General features: G+C 45.8%; 1 protein-coding gene across 4 annotated transcripts in view; it reads right to left on the minus strand.

Moving 5' to 3' along the window:
- LOC121550053 (dnaJ homolog subfamily C member 13-like) overlaps window positions 1-15,450 on the minus strand; it is a 69,036-nt gene that overhangs the window by 29,764 nt on the left and 23,822 nt on the right. For 3 of the 4 annotated variants that reach the window (XR_006657767.1, XM_041862159.2, XM_045210568.1), the window contains exons 3-16: window positions 14,948-15,023; window positions 13,027-13,176; window positions 11,682-11,723; window positions 10,319-10,519; window positions 9,396-9,602; window positions 9,109-9,204; window positions 8,770-8,861; window positions 8,402-8,568; window positions 3,824-3,903; window positions 3,551-3,720; window positions 3,258-3,290; window positions 2,420-2,519; window positions 2,168-2,275; window positions 1,779-1,934 (exon numbers count right to left, since the gene is read on the minus strand). Coding sequence is in view for 3 of the 4 variants with exons in the window: in XM_041862159.2 (XP_041718093.2) it covers window positions 1,779-1,934; window positions 2,168-2,275; window positions 2,420-2,519; window positions 3,258-3,290; window positions 3,551-3,720; window positions 3,824-3,903; window positions 8,402-8,568; window positions 8,770-8,861; window positions 9,109-9,204; window positions 9,396-9,602; window positions 10,319-10,519; window positions 11,682-11,723; window positions 13,027-13,176; window positions 14,948-15,023 (1,678 nt within the window). In the remaining variant the exon portion in view is untranslated. The remainder of the gene's footprint in view (window positions 1-1,778; window positions 1,935-2,167; window positions 2,276-2,419; window positions 2,520-3,257; window positions 3,291-3,550; window positions 3,721-3,823; window positions 3,904-8,401; window positions 8,569-8,769; window positions 8,862-9,108; window positions 9,205-9,395; window positions 9,603-10,318; window positions 10,520-11,681; window positions 11,724-13,026; window positions 13,177-14,947; window positions 15,024-15,450) is intronic. The other variant, XM_045210570.1, reaches the window with a different exon arrangement.

Here is a 15,450-nt window from a genome sequence, read left to right on the forward strand (position 1 = left end):
TACTTACAAAGCATGTAGAGGTCTGTAATTTTTATCATAGGTACACTTCAACTGTGAGAGACGGAATCTAAAACAAAAATCCAGAAAATCACATTGTATGATTTTTAAGTATTTCATTTGCATTTTATTGCATGACATACGTATTTGATACATCAGAAAAGCAGAACTTAATATTTGGTACAGAAACCTTTGTTTGCAATTACAGAGATCATACGTTTCCTGTAGGTCTTGACCAGGTTTGCACACACTGCAGCAGGGATTTTGGCCCACTCCTCCATACAGACCTTCTCCAGATCCTTCAGGTTTCGGGGCTGTCGCTGGGCAATACGGACTTTCAGCTCCCTCCAAAGATTTTCTATTGGGTTCAGGTCTGGAGACTGTCTAGGCCACTCCAGGACCTTGAGATGCTTCTTACGGAGCCACACCTTAGTTGCCCTGGCTGTGTGTTTCGGGTCGTTGTCATGCTGGAAGACCCAGCCACGACCCATCTTCAATGCTCTTACTGAGGGAAGGAGGTTGTTGGCCAAGATCTCGCGATACATGGCCCCATCCATCCTCCCCTCAATATGGTGAAGTCGTCCTGTCCCCTTTGCAGAAAAGCATCCCCAAATAATGATGTTTCCACCTCCATGCTTCACGGTTGGGATGGTGTTCTTGGGGTTGTACTCATCCTTCTTCTTCCTCCAAAACACAGCGAGTGGAGTTTAGACCAAAAAGCTCTATTTTTGTCTCATCAGACCACATGACCTTCTCCCATTCCTCCTCTGGATCATCCAGATGGTCATTGGCAAACTTCAGACGGGCCTGGACATGCGCTGGCTTGAGCAGTGGGACCTTGCGTGCGCTGCAGGATTTTAATCCATGACGGCGTAGTGTGTTACTAAGGGTTTTCTTTGAGACTGTGGTCCCAGCTTTCTTCAGGTCATTGACCAGGTCCTGCCGTGTAGTTCTGGGCTGATCCCTCACCTTCCTCATGATCATTGATGCCCCACGAGGTGAGATCTTGCATGGAGCCCCAGACCGAGGTTGATTGACCGTCATCTTGAACTTCTTCCATTTTCTAATAATTGCGCCAACAGTTGTTGCCTTCTCACCAAGCTGCTTGCCTATTGTCCTGTAGCCCATCCCAGCCTTGTGCAGGTCTACAATTTTATCCCTGATGTCCTTACACAGCTCTCTGGTCTTGGCCATTGTGGAGAGGTTGGAGTCTGTTTGATTGAGTGTGTGGACAGGTGTCTTTTATACAGGTAACGAGTTCAAACAGATGCAGTTAATACAGGTAATGAGTGGAGAACAGGAGGGCTTCTTAAAGAAAAACTAACAGGACTGTGAGAGCCGGAATTCTTAATGGTTGGTAGGTGATCAAATACTTATGTCATGCAATAAATGCAAATTAATTACTTAAAAATCATACAATGTGATTTTCTGGATTTTCTGATTCCGTCTCTCACAGTTGAAGTGTACCTATGATAAAAATTACAGACCTCTACATGCTTTGTAAGTAGGAAAACCTGCAAAATCGGCAGTGTATCAAATACTTGTTCTCCCCACTGTACCTTATACTGTATACAAAGACAAGCTCTTTCTTCTTTTCCATTTGTCTTCTTTTTACCCACCTCCACCACACCTTTCACCCTCTTTCTTTAAGCGTTTTTTCCTTAAAAATCAACAATCCTCCCATCATTTCCCCTTTCTCTTAGTCTTAGCTTGAAATCCAAACTAAAACGGAGCATACCCGTTGGATTCCATACTACCATTCTCTCACCCTTCCTAGCTACCTGGAAGAGTTTGAAGAGGGTGCGCCCGTTGGAGGCCACCATCTCCAGCAGCATATCAAACTGCTGGCCCTCGCTGGTCTCGCTGTAGGGGGCGCACAGGGCAAAGGTCAGGAAGTCCAGCAGTGAGCTGATCACCAGTGCCCCTGTGCCGTGGTCCTGGAGAGAGGGAGGGTAGAGAAGGGGAAGAAGAATAAAAGAGTGTAAAGGAGACTGTCAATAACGAAGCAAGATGGCTTCCTTTGGTTGAAAAAAATAAATGTATGCACTCACTAACTGTAAGTCGCTCTGGATAAGAGCGTCTGTTAAATGACTAAAATGTAAATGTTGACTGCTGGGTTTCGGCACGACCAACAAAAAAGTTTAGTAGAGGTTGAGGCTGACACACGTACCACGTTGCTGACAAACTTCTCTAGAAGGTTCTCCAGGAATTTCTTGGACGACATCAGGGAGGCCTTGTTCAGTTGCTCCTGACGCAGGTCGTAGTCATCGTGCATCGGCTGCAAATAAAAATTGCTATTCAATTTAAATTGTGCAGTACCAAAAGCAGTCACATTCTCTGTACCGTCATGTCGCCACAATAATATTGTGTGTAAGATGGTCTGTGTGTGTGCGCTTTCAGTACCTGCTCAAATGGCACTTACACACATAAGAGCACAGAGCATGTCTATGGCGCCGTGTGTCACGCCGTTGTTGTTCCTCTTCAGAGCTTTCACTGTTTTCACCCCCAACTTCTCACGGAACCTGCAACACACACACACACACACACACACACACACACACACACACACACACACACACAGATTAAACTAGACCGAGACTCACTCATTCATTTAATTGACATGATAGGGATACAAGGGGGAGTCATTGGAAATTCAAAAAGGGCCTCATATTTGATATACAAATATCATTTTAAAAGGGGTCTGGGAGTTCATTCTCAATTCCACAGGAACAAAGAATAGAAATACGCATCCTCTCATACATCTCAGTGACCCCGGAGGAGAGAGAGACAGTGTCCTGGATATATGCGAGAGAGAGAGAGACCCTGATCGAGAGAGAAATAAAGACAGAAAGAGATAAGCACACACAGGCAGACAGAGGTGGAGAAGAGAGATGGACGGATGGCATCACTTCTCTTTTGCTCTCCCAGTGTATGACACACATGAAATGAGAAAGGAGAGCAGACAGCCAGACAGACAGATAGCAGGCCAGACAGACTGCAGGCCAGAGAGACAGACAGAGACAAGCAAACAGACAAAGATCGTCAGCGGCAGACAGACAGATACAGAGCAAACAGACAGAGGCAGACAGACAGACGTAGTCAGTCAGTGAGTCAGACAGAGAGAGGAGGAGGTCAGACAGACAGAGGCAGAGAGAGAGGGCAAACAGACAGAGAGTGCAGACAGACAGACCCTGAGAGACAGTCAGACAGAGGGCACACAGACAGAGAGGGCAGACTGAGATGTATGGATTCATATTTACGTTCCATCTGTGAATCCAGACCCTTGACCAGACCTTGGAATGACAGAGCATGTCTGTTACCTACACGCTTACCACAACACTACTACACAACACTGCATAGCAATAACTATCAGTAGGAGAGGGGGATGGAAAGAGGAAATGGATGGGGAGAATGTAGCAGAGGTGGGGAGTGGTGAAGAGCACAATTAGACAGTCAGAGCTTTGAAGGAGGGAGAGAGGGGTAGTGAGAGGAGAGACGGAAAGTCAGGAAGAAAGGGTAGCTGTGTGTGTGTGTGTGCGCGTTGAGGCCTTACTTGGGCAGCTGTGTGAAGGCCTGGAAACCTGCCTTGGAGGCCACGAGGCGTCGGATGGCGTGAAAGTGGCTCTCCAGCTCGGCGTTGGGGCCTGGCAGCTCACACTCCTGGGACAGCAGGGCCAAGATGGCGTTGCTGATCAGCTTCTCCTTGTTCTCCGAAAACAGACCCTGAGAGACGGGTGGAGGAAAGGAGCGTTAAGGTAGGTCTAATACACAGACAGACAGACAGACAGACAGACACACTCTCTTTGGTAGGTTTGAACACACTCACGTCTTGGGTGACAGCATGCAGCACGCCACTGTAGGATACGTTAGCATTGAATCTGAACACTGCGTCTGCAAAGTTTCCATCTGAGGGAGACAGACAGAGACACTGAGTCAAACTACAGTTCTCATCGAGCCTGAAAATTAAAGCCTAAGCCCGGTCCGACATTACATTATTTATTTTTTTGTGATCCAATTGACATTTTAGTCATTTAGCAGACACTCTTATCCAGAGCGACTTACAATTAGTGAGTGCATACATTTTTCATACTGGCCCCCCGTTACATAAATTAAATGAGGCCAATACCCGAAAAAGGCAGATTTCTAGAAAACAATATATTGATTTAAGCTGGTGTTGAGAACAATGCGGAGAAGAGGAAACTGCCCTTGGGCCTAGAAAAAACTCAAGAGAGGAAAACTCACCTTAAAATATTGGAATAAAGTAAGCTAATGTAATTAAAGATATGGATCATTATGTTGCTTTAACTGAAACTCCCAAAGTCATATCCAACCGTTATACAAATGTAAAGCAATAGTCATGTGTGGTCACCTAGATGATCATCTCAACACTGTTTTGATTGGGACAGCATCATTCCTTTTTCTTTATTTTTTACCAGGTAAGTTGACTGAGAACACATTCTCATTTACAGCAACGACCTGGGGAGAAGTTTCAGGGCAGCGAATGAGCCAAGCTGGTTTGAGACAAGCGTGGGGGATGCATTTTGATAAATAAATCAATGTCAGATTTTTGTTTTCACTGAATCTCCGTTTGGATATTTGGTAGGGATGTAATGATTCATCGATAAGTATCGGTCCCTGATTGAAATGTTTAAGAGCATCAGTCCGCAAATCCCAAACCGATCCAAATGTAGCATGCATCGGTCAGAAAATCGACTCAAACATGACGAATCGCCGGTTCACATTTATTTTTTATTTTTATATTACATTCTTTCTACCTTCTGAAAATACCTCATCTTTTGTGACAACTGATGCGTCCTCACCTTCAGTGTCGAACTAAGCATGTAACGGTGTTGACAGGTAATTTTGTATACCCCAGGCAAGATCCGTAGCCTACTGTAGTCAAACTGCGCACTGTGCCCAGCTTCACGCACTGACCAAAGCCAAGTAGGCGGCCTGATCTTGCACATCTGCGCGGTACCTTCAGCATTCAAATGTTAATACACACACACACACACACACACACACACACACACACACACACACACACACACACACACACACACACACACACACACACACACACATATATATACATATATACATATATACATATATATATATATATATACAGTGCCTTGGGAAAGTGTTCAGACCCCTTGACTTTTTCCACATTTTGTTACGTTACAGCCTTATTCTAATATGGATAACAAACATAAAAATCCTCAGCAATCTACACACAATACCCCATAAGGACAAAGCGAAAACAGGTTTTTAGAAATGTTTGCAAAGTTATAAAAATAAAAAACAGAAATACCTTATTTACATAAGTATTCAGACCCTTTGCTATGAGACTCGAAATTGAGCTCAGCCGCATCCTGTTTCCATTGATCATTCTTCAGATGTTTCTACAACTTGGAGTCCACCTGTGGTAAATGCAATTGATTGGACATGATTTGGAAAGGCACACACCTGTCTATATAAAAGGTCCCACAGTTGACAGTGCATATCAGAGCAAAAACCAAGCCATGAGGTCGAAGGAATTGTCCGTAGAGCTCCGAGACAGGATTGTGTCGAGGCACAGATATGGGGAACGGTACCAACAAAATTCTGCAGCATTGAAGGTCCCCAAGAACACAGTGGCCATCATCAGTTCACCTTCCAACAGGACAATGACCCTAAGCACACAGCCAGGACAACGCAGGAATGGCTTCGGGACAAGTCTCTGAATGTCCTTAAATGGCCCAGCCGGAGCCCGGACTTGAACCCGATCGAACATCTCCGGAGAGACATGCAAATAGCTGTGAAGCAACGCTCCCCATCCAACCTGACAGAGCTTGAGTTCCCACATATGCTTAGCACTTGTTGGCTGTTTTTCCTTCACTCTGCGGTCCAACTCATCCCAAACCATCTCAATTGGGTTGAGGTCGGGGGATTGTGGAGGCCAGGTAATCTGATGCAGCACTCCATCAATCTCCTTCTTGGTCAAATAGCCCTTATACAGCCTGGAGGTGTGTTTTGGGTCATTGTCCTGTTGAAAAACAAATAATAGTCCCACTAAGTGCAAACCAGATGGGATGGCGTATCGCTGCAGAATGCTGTGGTAGCCATGCTGGTTAAGTGTGCCTTGAATTCTAAATAAAATCACTGACAGTGTCACCAGCAAAGCACCCCCACACCATCACACCTGCTCCTCCATGCTTCATGGTGGGAACCACACATGCGGAGATCCTCCGTTCACCTACTCTGCGTCTCACAAAGACATGGCGGTTGGAACTAAAAATCTCCAATTTGGACTCATCAGACCAAAGGACAGACTTCCACCAGTCTAATGTCCTTTGCTTGTGTGTCTTGTCCCAAGCAAGTCCCTTAGTAGTGGTTTCTTTGCAGCAATTTGACCATGAAGGCCTGGTTCACACAGTCCCCTCTGAACAGTTGATGTTGAGATGTGTCTGTGACTTGAACTCTGTGAAGCATTTATTTGGGCTGCAATTTCTGAGGCTGGTAACTCTAATGAACTTATCCTCTGCAGCAGCGGTAACTCTGGGTCTTCCATTCCTGTGGTGGTCCTCATGAGAGACAGTTTCATAATAGCACCTGATGGTTTTTGCGACTGCACTTGAAGAAACATCAGTTCTTGAAATGTTCCGTATTGACTGACCTTCATGTCTTAAAGTAATGATGGACTGTCGTTTCTCTTTGCTTATTTGAGTTGTTCTTGCATAATATGGACTTAGTCTTTTACCAAATAGGGCTATCTTCTGTATACCCCACTACCTTGTCACAACACAACTGATTGGCTCAATCGCATTAAGGAAAGAAATTCCACAAATTAACTTTTAAGAAGGCACACCTGTTAATTGAAATGCATTCCAGGTGACTACCTCATGAAGCTGGTTGAGAGAATGCCAAGAGTGTGCAAAGCTGTCATCAAGGCAAAGGGTGGCTATTTGAAGAATCTCAAATATAAAATATAGATTGATTTGTTTAACACTTTTTTGTTTACTACATGATTCCATATGTGTTATTTCATAGTTTTGATGTCTTCACTATTATTCTACAATGTAGAAAATAGTAAAAATAAAGAAAAACCCTTGAATGAGTGGGTGTGTCCAAACCTTTGACTGGTACTGTATGTCAGCATGCTAGAGATGACTTGCATTTGTTCTAAGAGACACCTTATATGAACTTCCTCATAGCAGTGAATGCAGGCTTTATTAGGCATCTCTGCTCTTCCTTGGATCTCACACCACCTGTCTTATGCAGCTGGAACAATTCTCCCTCATCCCTCGAAAAACACTTTTCATGTCACGGCCCATTTTTAACAAGACCGTATGCTCAAGTGAAGCACTTAGTGCTCAAGTGAGAAGTGATGTGTGAAATGGATACGACAGTGTTGTGAGATGGTGAGGGGAAGTTCACTGTGGGCTGTAGTGACAGAGTGTATCAAATACTTGTTCTCCCCACTGTACATCATTTACACACAAACACACACACACACACACTCAGACAGACAGACACACTCAGACAGACAGACAGACAGACAGACACACTCAGACAGACAGACACTCAGACAGACAGACACACTCAGACAGACAGACAGACACACTCAGACAGACAGACAGACACACTCAGACAGACAGACAGACACACTCAGACAGACACAATATTTGGTAACCATTAGGCTGGGGAAATGTTAGCTAAGTTGAGGTGAGTGCTCAGGATCATCTTTATTCTAGTTTGCTGATATATTAGCTGGTCAGAACATTTTGCTAGCATGTTATGTAGCTTAACAAGTGGATTTTCCTCTTCATTCGCGTAGTCATCCTACTCCTGACCAAAAGCCTGCGTCTTGTCTGATAATCAATCAATGTGCTTCTCCTGATTCTGAGCTGCGCTGCCTGTCGTGGTCTTGTGGATCATCATTCTCACTCCAGCATATTTGTATCGCAATTTGAAACATGGCCACAAATTTCTCTGGCCAATATCGGAATCCTGGCCCCGCTAGGGCCCCCAGCGGTTGCAGCTGAGAGAGCTGTATTAGGCTAAAAAGTGCACAGACACGCTCAGTTTTTCTTTAACACATCACGGCACGCCGGAAACCCGCCCAGCCTGAATCAATTCACAGAATTTGAGGCAGTCGGGCCCCGTCGGGTTCGGCCTGAGAATGAGAACTCTAAGTCAAACCCTCAATCCTTTAGAGATACAATATTCAACTGGCCATTTCAGGGTTGTATTCATTAGGGCACACCTTAGCAAAATGTTTTGTAACTGAAAACAAAAATGAGCGATTCCAATTGGACAAGCTCAGGTAGTACCTCCCAGTTTAACTCAGTTTTCTTCCATTTAGTGCCTACTGAACACACCCCAGGTCAAATATCAAACCTGTGATAGGGGTGTCACTCACTAGGAGGTGCTGCTAGGAATTTGAGGTGCAGGCTCTCCACTTCCTCGTCCACGGGCATACTCATTAGGCCCCAGCGCTGGCCCCGCTGGGTGGGGGCCATCTTCACACACACGTCCCTGTTCCCCGACGCACGCACCCCGTCCAGCAGGCTGGCCATCAGGGAGTCCCTAAACACACGTACACATCGAATTAAGTCACTGGAGAGAGACAAGTATATGCAGATATGACGCACACACACATAGACGATAAATAAAAAGACAGTGATGCAGGATAGGGAAATATATTACATACTGTACGAGCAGGGTGCGAATGGAAACAGGGGAGGGCAAATATGACATTTGCCATTATAGAGCTGTTTTGTGCTGTACCTGTCTGTGGAGCAGTACTTCCTGATCTGGCCTCTGATGAACTCTATGGTGAACACCTGGGGGTTCTCCACATCGCAGATGAGCGCAAACACCTGCGCACGCACACACACACAGTTTACTGCAAATTACACTAACACAACGGTGCTTCAGTGCAATTTACTTGAAAAAGACAAACATGGCATTTAAAGAGCCTGAGGCAGAGGTCAGGTCATAGAAATAGAATGAATAGAACAGAACATTTCTGAAATCCACATTATAACACATCAAGGAAAATGGAGACTTCTACCAACTCTATGGGTCAGCCCCAGTGTTTGTGTAGGAATTGTAGCAGCCACCCACCTCTCCAAAGGGCTTGACGGTGACTACGTTGTAGGAGGCTGGGTCTCTCTCCACCAGACATGTCTCTGTCAGGCACAGGATCCTCTTGATGGGCTCCTGCCAGGGACAAACAGCACAAGAGAAGTTAGTCTCAAGTTGATAAGGGCCATTTGACTACAAAGCAAATTTCCATCTCGATGTCCTAATAAAGTCAAAATCTCCTCATAAAAAGATCAACAGGTCAAATAAACAGGTCATTTATAAAAGTAATTGAAAGAACAATAGTGATAGCAGTTAGAGATTCTGACCGAGTGGCGCGGGGAGACCTTCTGCACCACAAACTCTGCCAGGGAGGTTATGCACTCGTCCGAGCCGTACTTCCCAAGTCGGTCCATCACAAAGTCCTCGAAGGTCAGTGGGTCCTTTCGCAGCCGCAGCGTGATGCCAATGAAGTTGCCCGCATGCTCAATGGCACTTTTGATGATCTCGTCCCGATGCTCTGAGGCAAACAGGTGCTGAGGGGGTTGGGGAGAGGGACATAGATGGGGGAGATAGAGAGGAAGTTGGGGAGGTGGAGAGAGAGAGGGATGGGATAGGGGGAGAGACGGAGAAGGATGTCAGGAAAGAGAGAGGGATGGGAAGGTGGAGAAAGAGGGATGGGAAGGTGGAGAAAGAGGAATGGGAAGGTGGAGAAAGAGGAATGGGAAGGTGGAGAAAGAGGGATGGGAAGGTGGAGAAAGAGGGATGGGAAGGTGGAGAAAGAGGGATGGGAAGGTGGAGAAAGAGGGATGGGAAGGTGGAGAAAGAGGGATGGGAAGGTGGAGAAAGAGGGATGGGAAGGTGGAGAAAGAGGGATGGGAAGGTGGAGAAAGAGGGATGGGAAGGTGGAGAAAGAGGGATGGGAAGGTGGAGAAAGAGGGATGGGAAGGTGGAGAAAGAGGGATGGGAAGGTGGAGAAAGAGGGATGGGAAGGTGGAGAAAGAGGGATGGGAAGGTGGAGAAAGAGGGATGGGAAGGTGGAGAAAGAGGGATGGGAAGGTGGAGAAAGAGGGATGGGATGGTGGAGAAAGAGGGATGGGAAGGTGGAAAGAGAGTGCAATAAAAACAGTATGTGAGTCAGTCCTGGACAGTGGAATTTCTCAAGGGAATAAACACATATTTTCACACAGACAATTAAACAAGCCTTTAGAGACTCAGATGCACACGTACACCCTACCCCCCAGGTACGTACCAGGCGGCTGAAGCCCCCATGGAGGATGCAGAAGCCCCCCTGGTAGTCGTTCACCTCTGCGAAGCCCTCCACAGAGCGGTAGTCGTAGGAGCACACCACCCGGTTGGTCTGGGGGTCGATCTGGTCGATTCCCCCCGGGGTCACCTCCAGGCTCACCAATTTCCGTGTATCGCTCCAGTGGTGCTTGTAACAGTTGTAGCGCTGGCGGGAGGGACACACATGTTAACAAAGTGGACAAAACTGGTCATGGCATCACGGCATGATATAGCTCTGGTCCAGGGCGTTACGTGCAGCTTGGGGAAGGCTCAGAATCAACAAGCCGCACATACAGTAACACCCCGGACCAGAGATAGGCGTGATAACGCTTAGAGAGCTATCAGACATTCAAACACAAACCAATCAAACTGACAATGTCCATTGTTACCCCTCACAACTAATGGATATAGAAAGTGAACCACTATGCAAGACCCTGCTTTAAGAAAATATGAAGATATTCGTTATGTCTGTGCCTGGCTGCCCTTTTAAAAACATAGTGCACTGTTCCAAATGGCACCCTATTCCCAATGTAGTGCACTACTTTTGACCAGGGCCTTTAAGGAATAAGGTGCCATTTGAGACGCAACCATAGTGCTTCTCTTTGATGAGATCACCAGGAAGTTGTATTGATCTGTGCTGTAGATGAAAGTCACCCTTAGGGGAGCGCGCGAGCAGCTGCTCTATTCCAACCTCTCTCTCCCAGGGAAATGGAATTGTGCTGATGGAGGAGAACACAAACACAGACAGAGGCTCCGTCCCAAATGGCACACTATTCTCTCTATATAGTGCACTACTTTGAAACCAGAGCGAGCGGCACTACATTGGGAATAGGGTGCCATTTTGGACCCAATGTGAGACACTAAATCAAATCCTCAGGGTTCCTGACTGTGTCTGCTAGACCGGCTCAGCGCGGGAGAGGGAGGGGGAGAGAGAGAGAGAGCAAGAGAGCGATAGAGAGCGAGACCGAGAGAGAGAGAGAGAGAGAGAGAGAGCGCAAGAAACACAGAGAGAGGACACATATCCTATTATCATCAACTCAGGAAGAACAACTAGAGGCTGCGCCACTCTGCCCTTCTTCTTCTTCTTCTTCCTCCTCCTCCTCCTCCTCCCTGCTCTACTCAACATAGTCCTGGGGTGTGTGGGGTGTTTGTTTTACTCATTTGTCCCCCCCCTCCCCCCCCCCCCCCCCCTCCCCCTCTATTCTCCTCTATATAGTGAGGTCATGCATTCTGTAAAGGAGCATTTCATGCTTTCGGTTCTCCTTTCACTCTTTCGTTCAGGTTTTCATTCCCTCCCTCTTTTCTCCATTCTCTCAGTCAATACTTACACTGCCAGTTATCTTTCCCTCTGAGAAGTCTGTTCTGAATCTCTGCAGAGAGAAAGAGAGATCAGATTAAACATGTATCCACTGTTACCTGGGCCCGTATTCATAATACTTCTCAGTGCTGAATTTAGACCTGTTTTGTCTACTACACCATAATGAAGAAGACTACGTGATACAGGGGGGCTGATCCTAGATCAGCACTATTACTGTATCTTGGGTAGGTAGAAGATTGAGATATCACCCTTTGAATAAGTGTAATTACACATCAGAGATGAGTCAAGTCACTATGCTGGTCTAATTCTTATGGAAAATATCAAACTCATTAGAGAGTCTCTTACACCTCTTCAGAATAATGATTTCATGATATCAACACATTTTGTTTTCTGCGTGGTGTGTGAGAACCAGCTGTGTCAAGGGACCTGTAACTTGCGAGCGCTAGAAACTTAAGCAATTTTTTTTGACAATGAGTGTTTTTGCAGCAATTCTTTTTCGCCTTCCCTGCAATTTAGATCTGTCCTTGTGTGTGTGCGCGCATTCTTGATAACTTCATGCCGTTTAATGTATGTGATGGTGTTTATAAAGCAACCTACAGTCGGCCACTGTTGCTACTGTGTTGTGAGTGTTCTCATGCAAAAATAATGGCTGATGCTATTTTTTTACATTTTACATTTTAGTCATTTAGCAGACGCTCTTATCCAGAGCGACTTACAGTTAGTGAGTGCATACATAATTTTTAAATTTTTTCATACTGGCCCCCCGTGGGAATCGAACCCACAACCCTGGCGTTGCAAGCGCCATGCTCTACCAACTGAGCTACATCCCTGCCGGCCATTCCCTCCCCTACGCTGGACGACGCTGGGCCAATTGTGCTGGTGGTGGGAGTAGGTGATTAAAGGGGCAATCTGGGATTCAAACAATGACAAAGCAGTTATCCCAGGTAGCCTAGCGGTTAAGAGCGTTGGGCCAGTAACAAAAAGGTTGCTGGTTTGAATCCCGGAGCTGACTAGGTGAAACATCTGTCGATGTGTCCTTGAGCAAGGCACTTAACCCTAATTACGCCTGTAAGTTGCTCTGGATAAGAGAGTCTGCTAAACGAGTAAAATGTGAAATGTAATCCCACCACTTTTTTGGGTAAACAGCTGAGGGGTGGGGCTTCAGAAATGTAACCACTCAAATGTATAGATGGGGCTATGGACTGAAGTTATACATTGTTTACAATGATATGGTTTACAAACAATCGGCTAAAACAAGCTTATATTTTGGGTTCTGATGAGCTAAGGTATCTGAACTAAGCTCCTGTGGTATTTACAAGTTATATTCTTCCAGAACCAATCGTGTGTTCTCTCACCAGTGCCTCTGTGAGCAGCTCTGTCCGGTGCTCTGTGGAGAACTTGAGCGTTTCCGACTTCTTGCCGCTGCCCTTGCGGAATGTAAGGTTGAACTCTGTGCCCTGGCCCTTGCCCACCGGGGTGATGCCGCAGATGTCCCCATACGGCCACTGCAAGGCACCACAGAGAGGACAGAGAAAGAGAGAGAGAGACAAACATGTCACTAAGGCATGTCACATTCACTAAAGCTAAAAATGACAGATCATACAGTCGTGGTCAAAAGTTTCGAGAATGACGCAAGTATTGGTCTTCACAAAGTTCGCTGCTTCGGTGTTATGAGATATTTTTGTCAGATGTTACTATGGTATACTGAAGTATAATTACAAGCATTCCATGACTGTCAAAGGCTTTTATTGACAATTACAAGAAGTCTATGCAAAGAGTCAATATTTGCAGTGTTGACCCTTCTTTTTCAAGACCTCTGCAATCCGCCCTGGCATGCTGTCAATTAACTTCTGGGCCACATCCTGACTGATGGCAGCCCATTCTTGCATAATCAATGCTTGAAGTTTGTCAGAATTTGTGGGGTTTTGTTTGTCCACCTGCCTCTTGAGGATTGACCACTAATTCTCAATGGGATTAAGGTCTGGGGAGTTTCCTGGCCATGGACCCAAAATGTTGATGTTTTGTTCCCCGAGCCACTTAGTTATCACTTTTGCCTTATGGCAAGGTGCTCCATCATGCTGGAAAAGGCATTGTTCATCACCAAACTGTTCTTGGATGGTTGGGAGAAGTTGCTCTCGGAGGATGTGTTGGTACCATTCTTTATTCATGGCTGTGTTCTTAGGCAAAATTGTGAGTGAGCCCACTCCCTTGGCTGAGAAGCAACCCCACACACGAATGGTCTCAGGATGCTTGACTGTTGGCATGACACAGGACTGATGGTAGCGCTCACCTTGTCATCTCCGGACAAGGTGTTTTCCGGATGCCCCAAACAATCGTAAAGGGGATTCATCAGAGAAAATGACTTTACCCCAGTCCTCAGCAGTCCAATCCCTCTACCTTTTGCAGAATATCAGTCTGTCTCTGATGTTTTTCCTGGAGAGAAGTGGCTTCTTTGCTGCCCTTCTTGACACCAGGCCATCCTCCAAAAGTCTTCGCCTCACTGTGCGTGCAGTTGCACTCACACCTGCCTGCTGCCATTCCTGAGCAAGCTCTGCACTGGTGGTGCCCCAATCCCGCAGCTGAATCAACTTTAGGAGACGGTCCTGGCGCTTGCTGGACTTTCTTGGGCGCCCTGACGCCTTCTTCACAACAATTGAACCTCTCTCCTTTAAAGTTCTTGATGATCCGATAAATGGTTGATTCAGGTGCAATCTTACTAGCAGCAATATCCTTGCCTGTGAAGCCCTTTTTGTGCAAAGCAATAATGACGACACGTGTTTCCTTGCAGGTAACCATGGTTGACAGAGGAAGAACAATGATTTCAAGCACCACCCTCCTTTTAAAGCTTCCAGTCTGTTATTCTAACTCAATCAGCATGACAGAGTGATCTCCAGCCTTGTCCTCGTCAACACTCTCACCTGTGTTAACGAGAGAATCACTGACATGATGGCAGCTGGTCCTTTTGTGACAGGGCTGAAATGCAGTGGAAATATTTTTGGGGAATTAAGTTCATTTTCATGGCAAAGAGGGACTTTGCAATTAATTGCAATTCATCTGATCACTCTTCATGACATTCTGGAGTATATGCAAATTGCCATCATCAAAACTGAGGCAGCAGACTTTGTGAAAATTAGTATTTGTGTCATTCTCAAAACTTTTGACCACGACTGTAGATTAGCATCCAAATGGTGACAAAGGCTATATTGATCACAAGGATAATTTCACATGACTCAGACATAGAGACATCATTAAGGGTTTTAAAATGAGCCCACTGACCTGGTTTGTGACTTCGAGCGTGGCGGGGTTGTACGTGGTAATGCCATGAGTGCCCACAGAGAAGACTCGTTTGTACCTGGAACAGAGAAGAGAGCTCAGTCAGTCAGACACCTACCTACACAACATCTGTTATACAAGAACCTACAGGACATTGAGGGTCCTGGGTGGTAGCCTAGCGGTTAAGAGGTTGGGCCAGTAACAGAAAGGTTGCTGGTTCGAATCCCCGAGCTGACTAGGTGAAATCTGTCAATGTGCCCTTTAGCAAGGCTCTAAACCCTAATTGCTCCTGTAAGTCGCTCTGGATAAAAGTGTCTGCTAAAGGAATTGTTTTTTTGTTTTGTTTTTATAACATTGAGGTAAGGCATGGACACATCGGTAGCATTTGCTGGCCAAGAGTACCTAGCACCTCTGAACACAGTGCCAGACATACAGTGAGATCCAAAAGTATTGGAACAGTGACACATTTGTTGTTGTTTTGGCTCTGTACTCCAGCTCTTTGAAAT

This window comes from Coregonus clupeaformis, chromosome 34 (genome assembly GCF_020615455.1).
Source record: "Coregonus clupeaformis isolate EN_2021a chromosome 34, ASM2061545v1, whole genome shotgun sequence".
Lineage (NCBI taxonomy): Eukaryota > Metazoa > Chordata > Actinopteri > Salmoniformes > Salmonidae > Coregonus > Coregonus clupeaformis.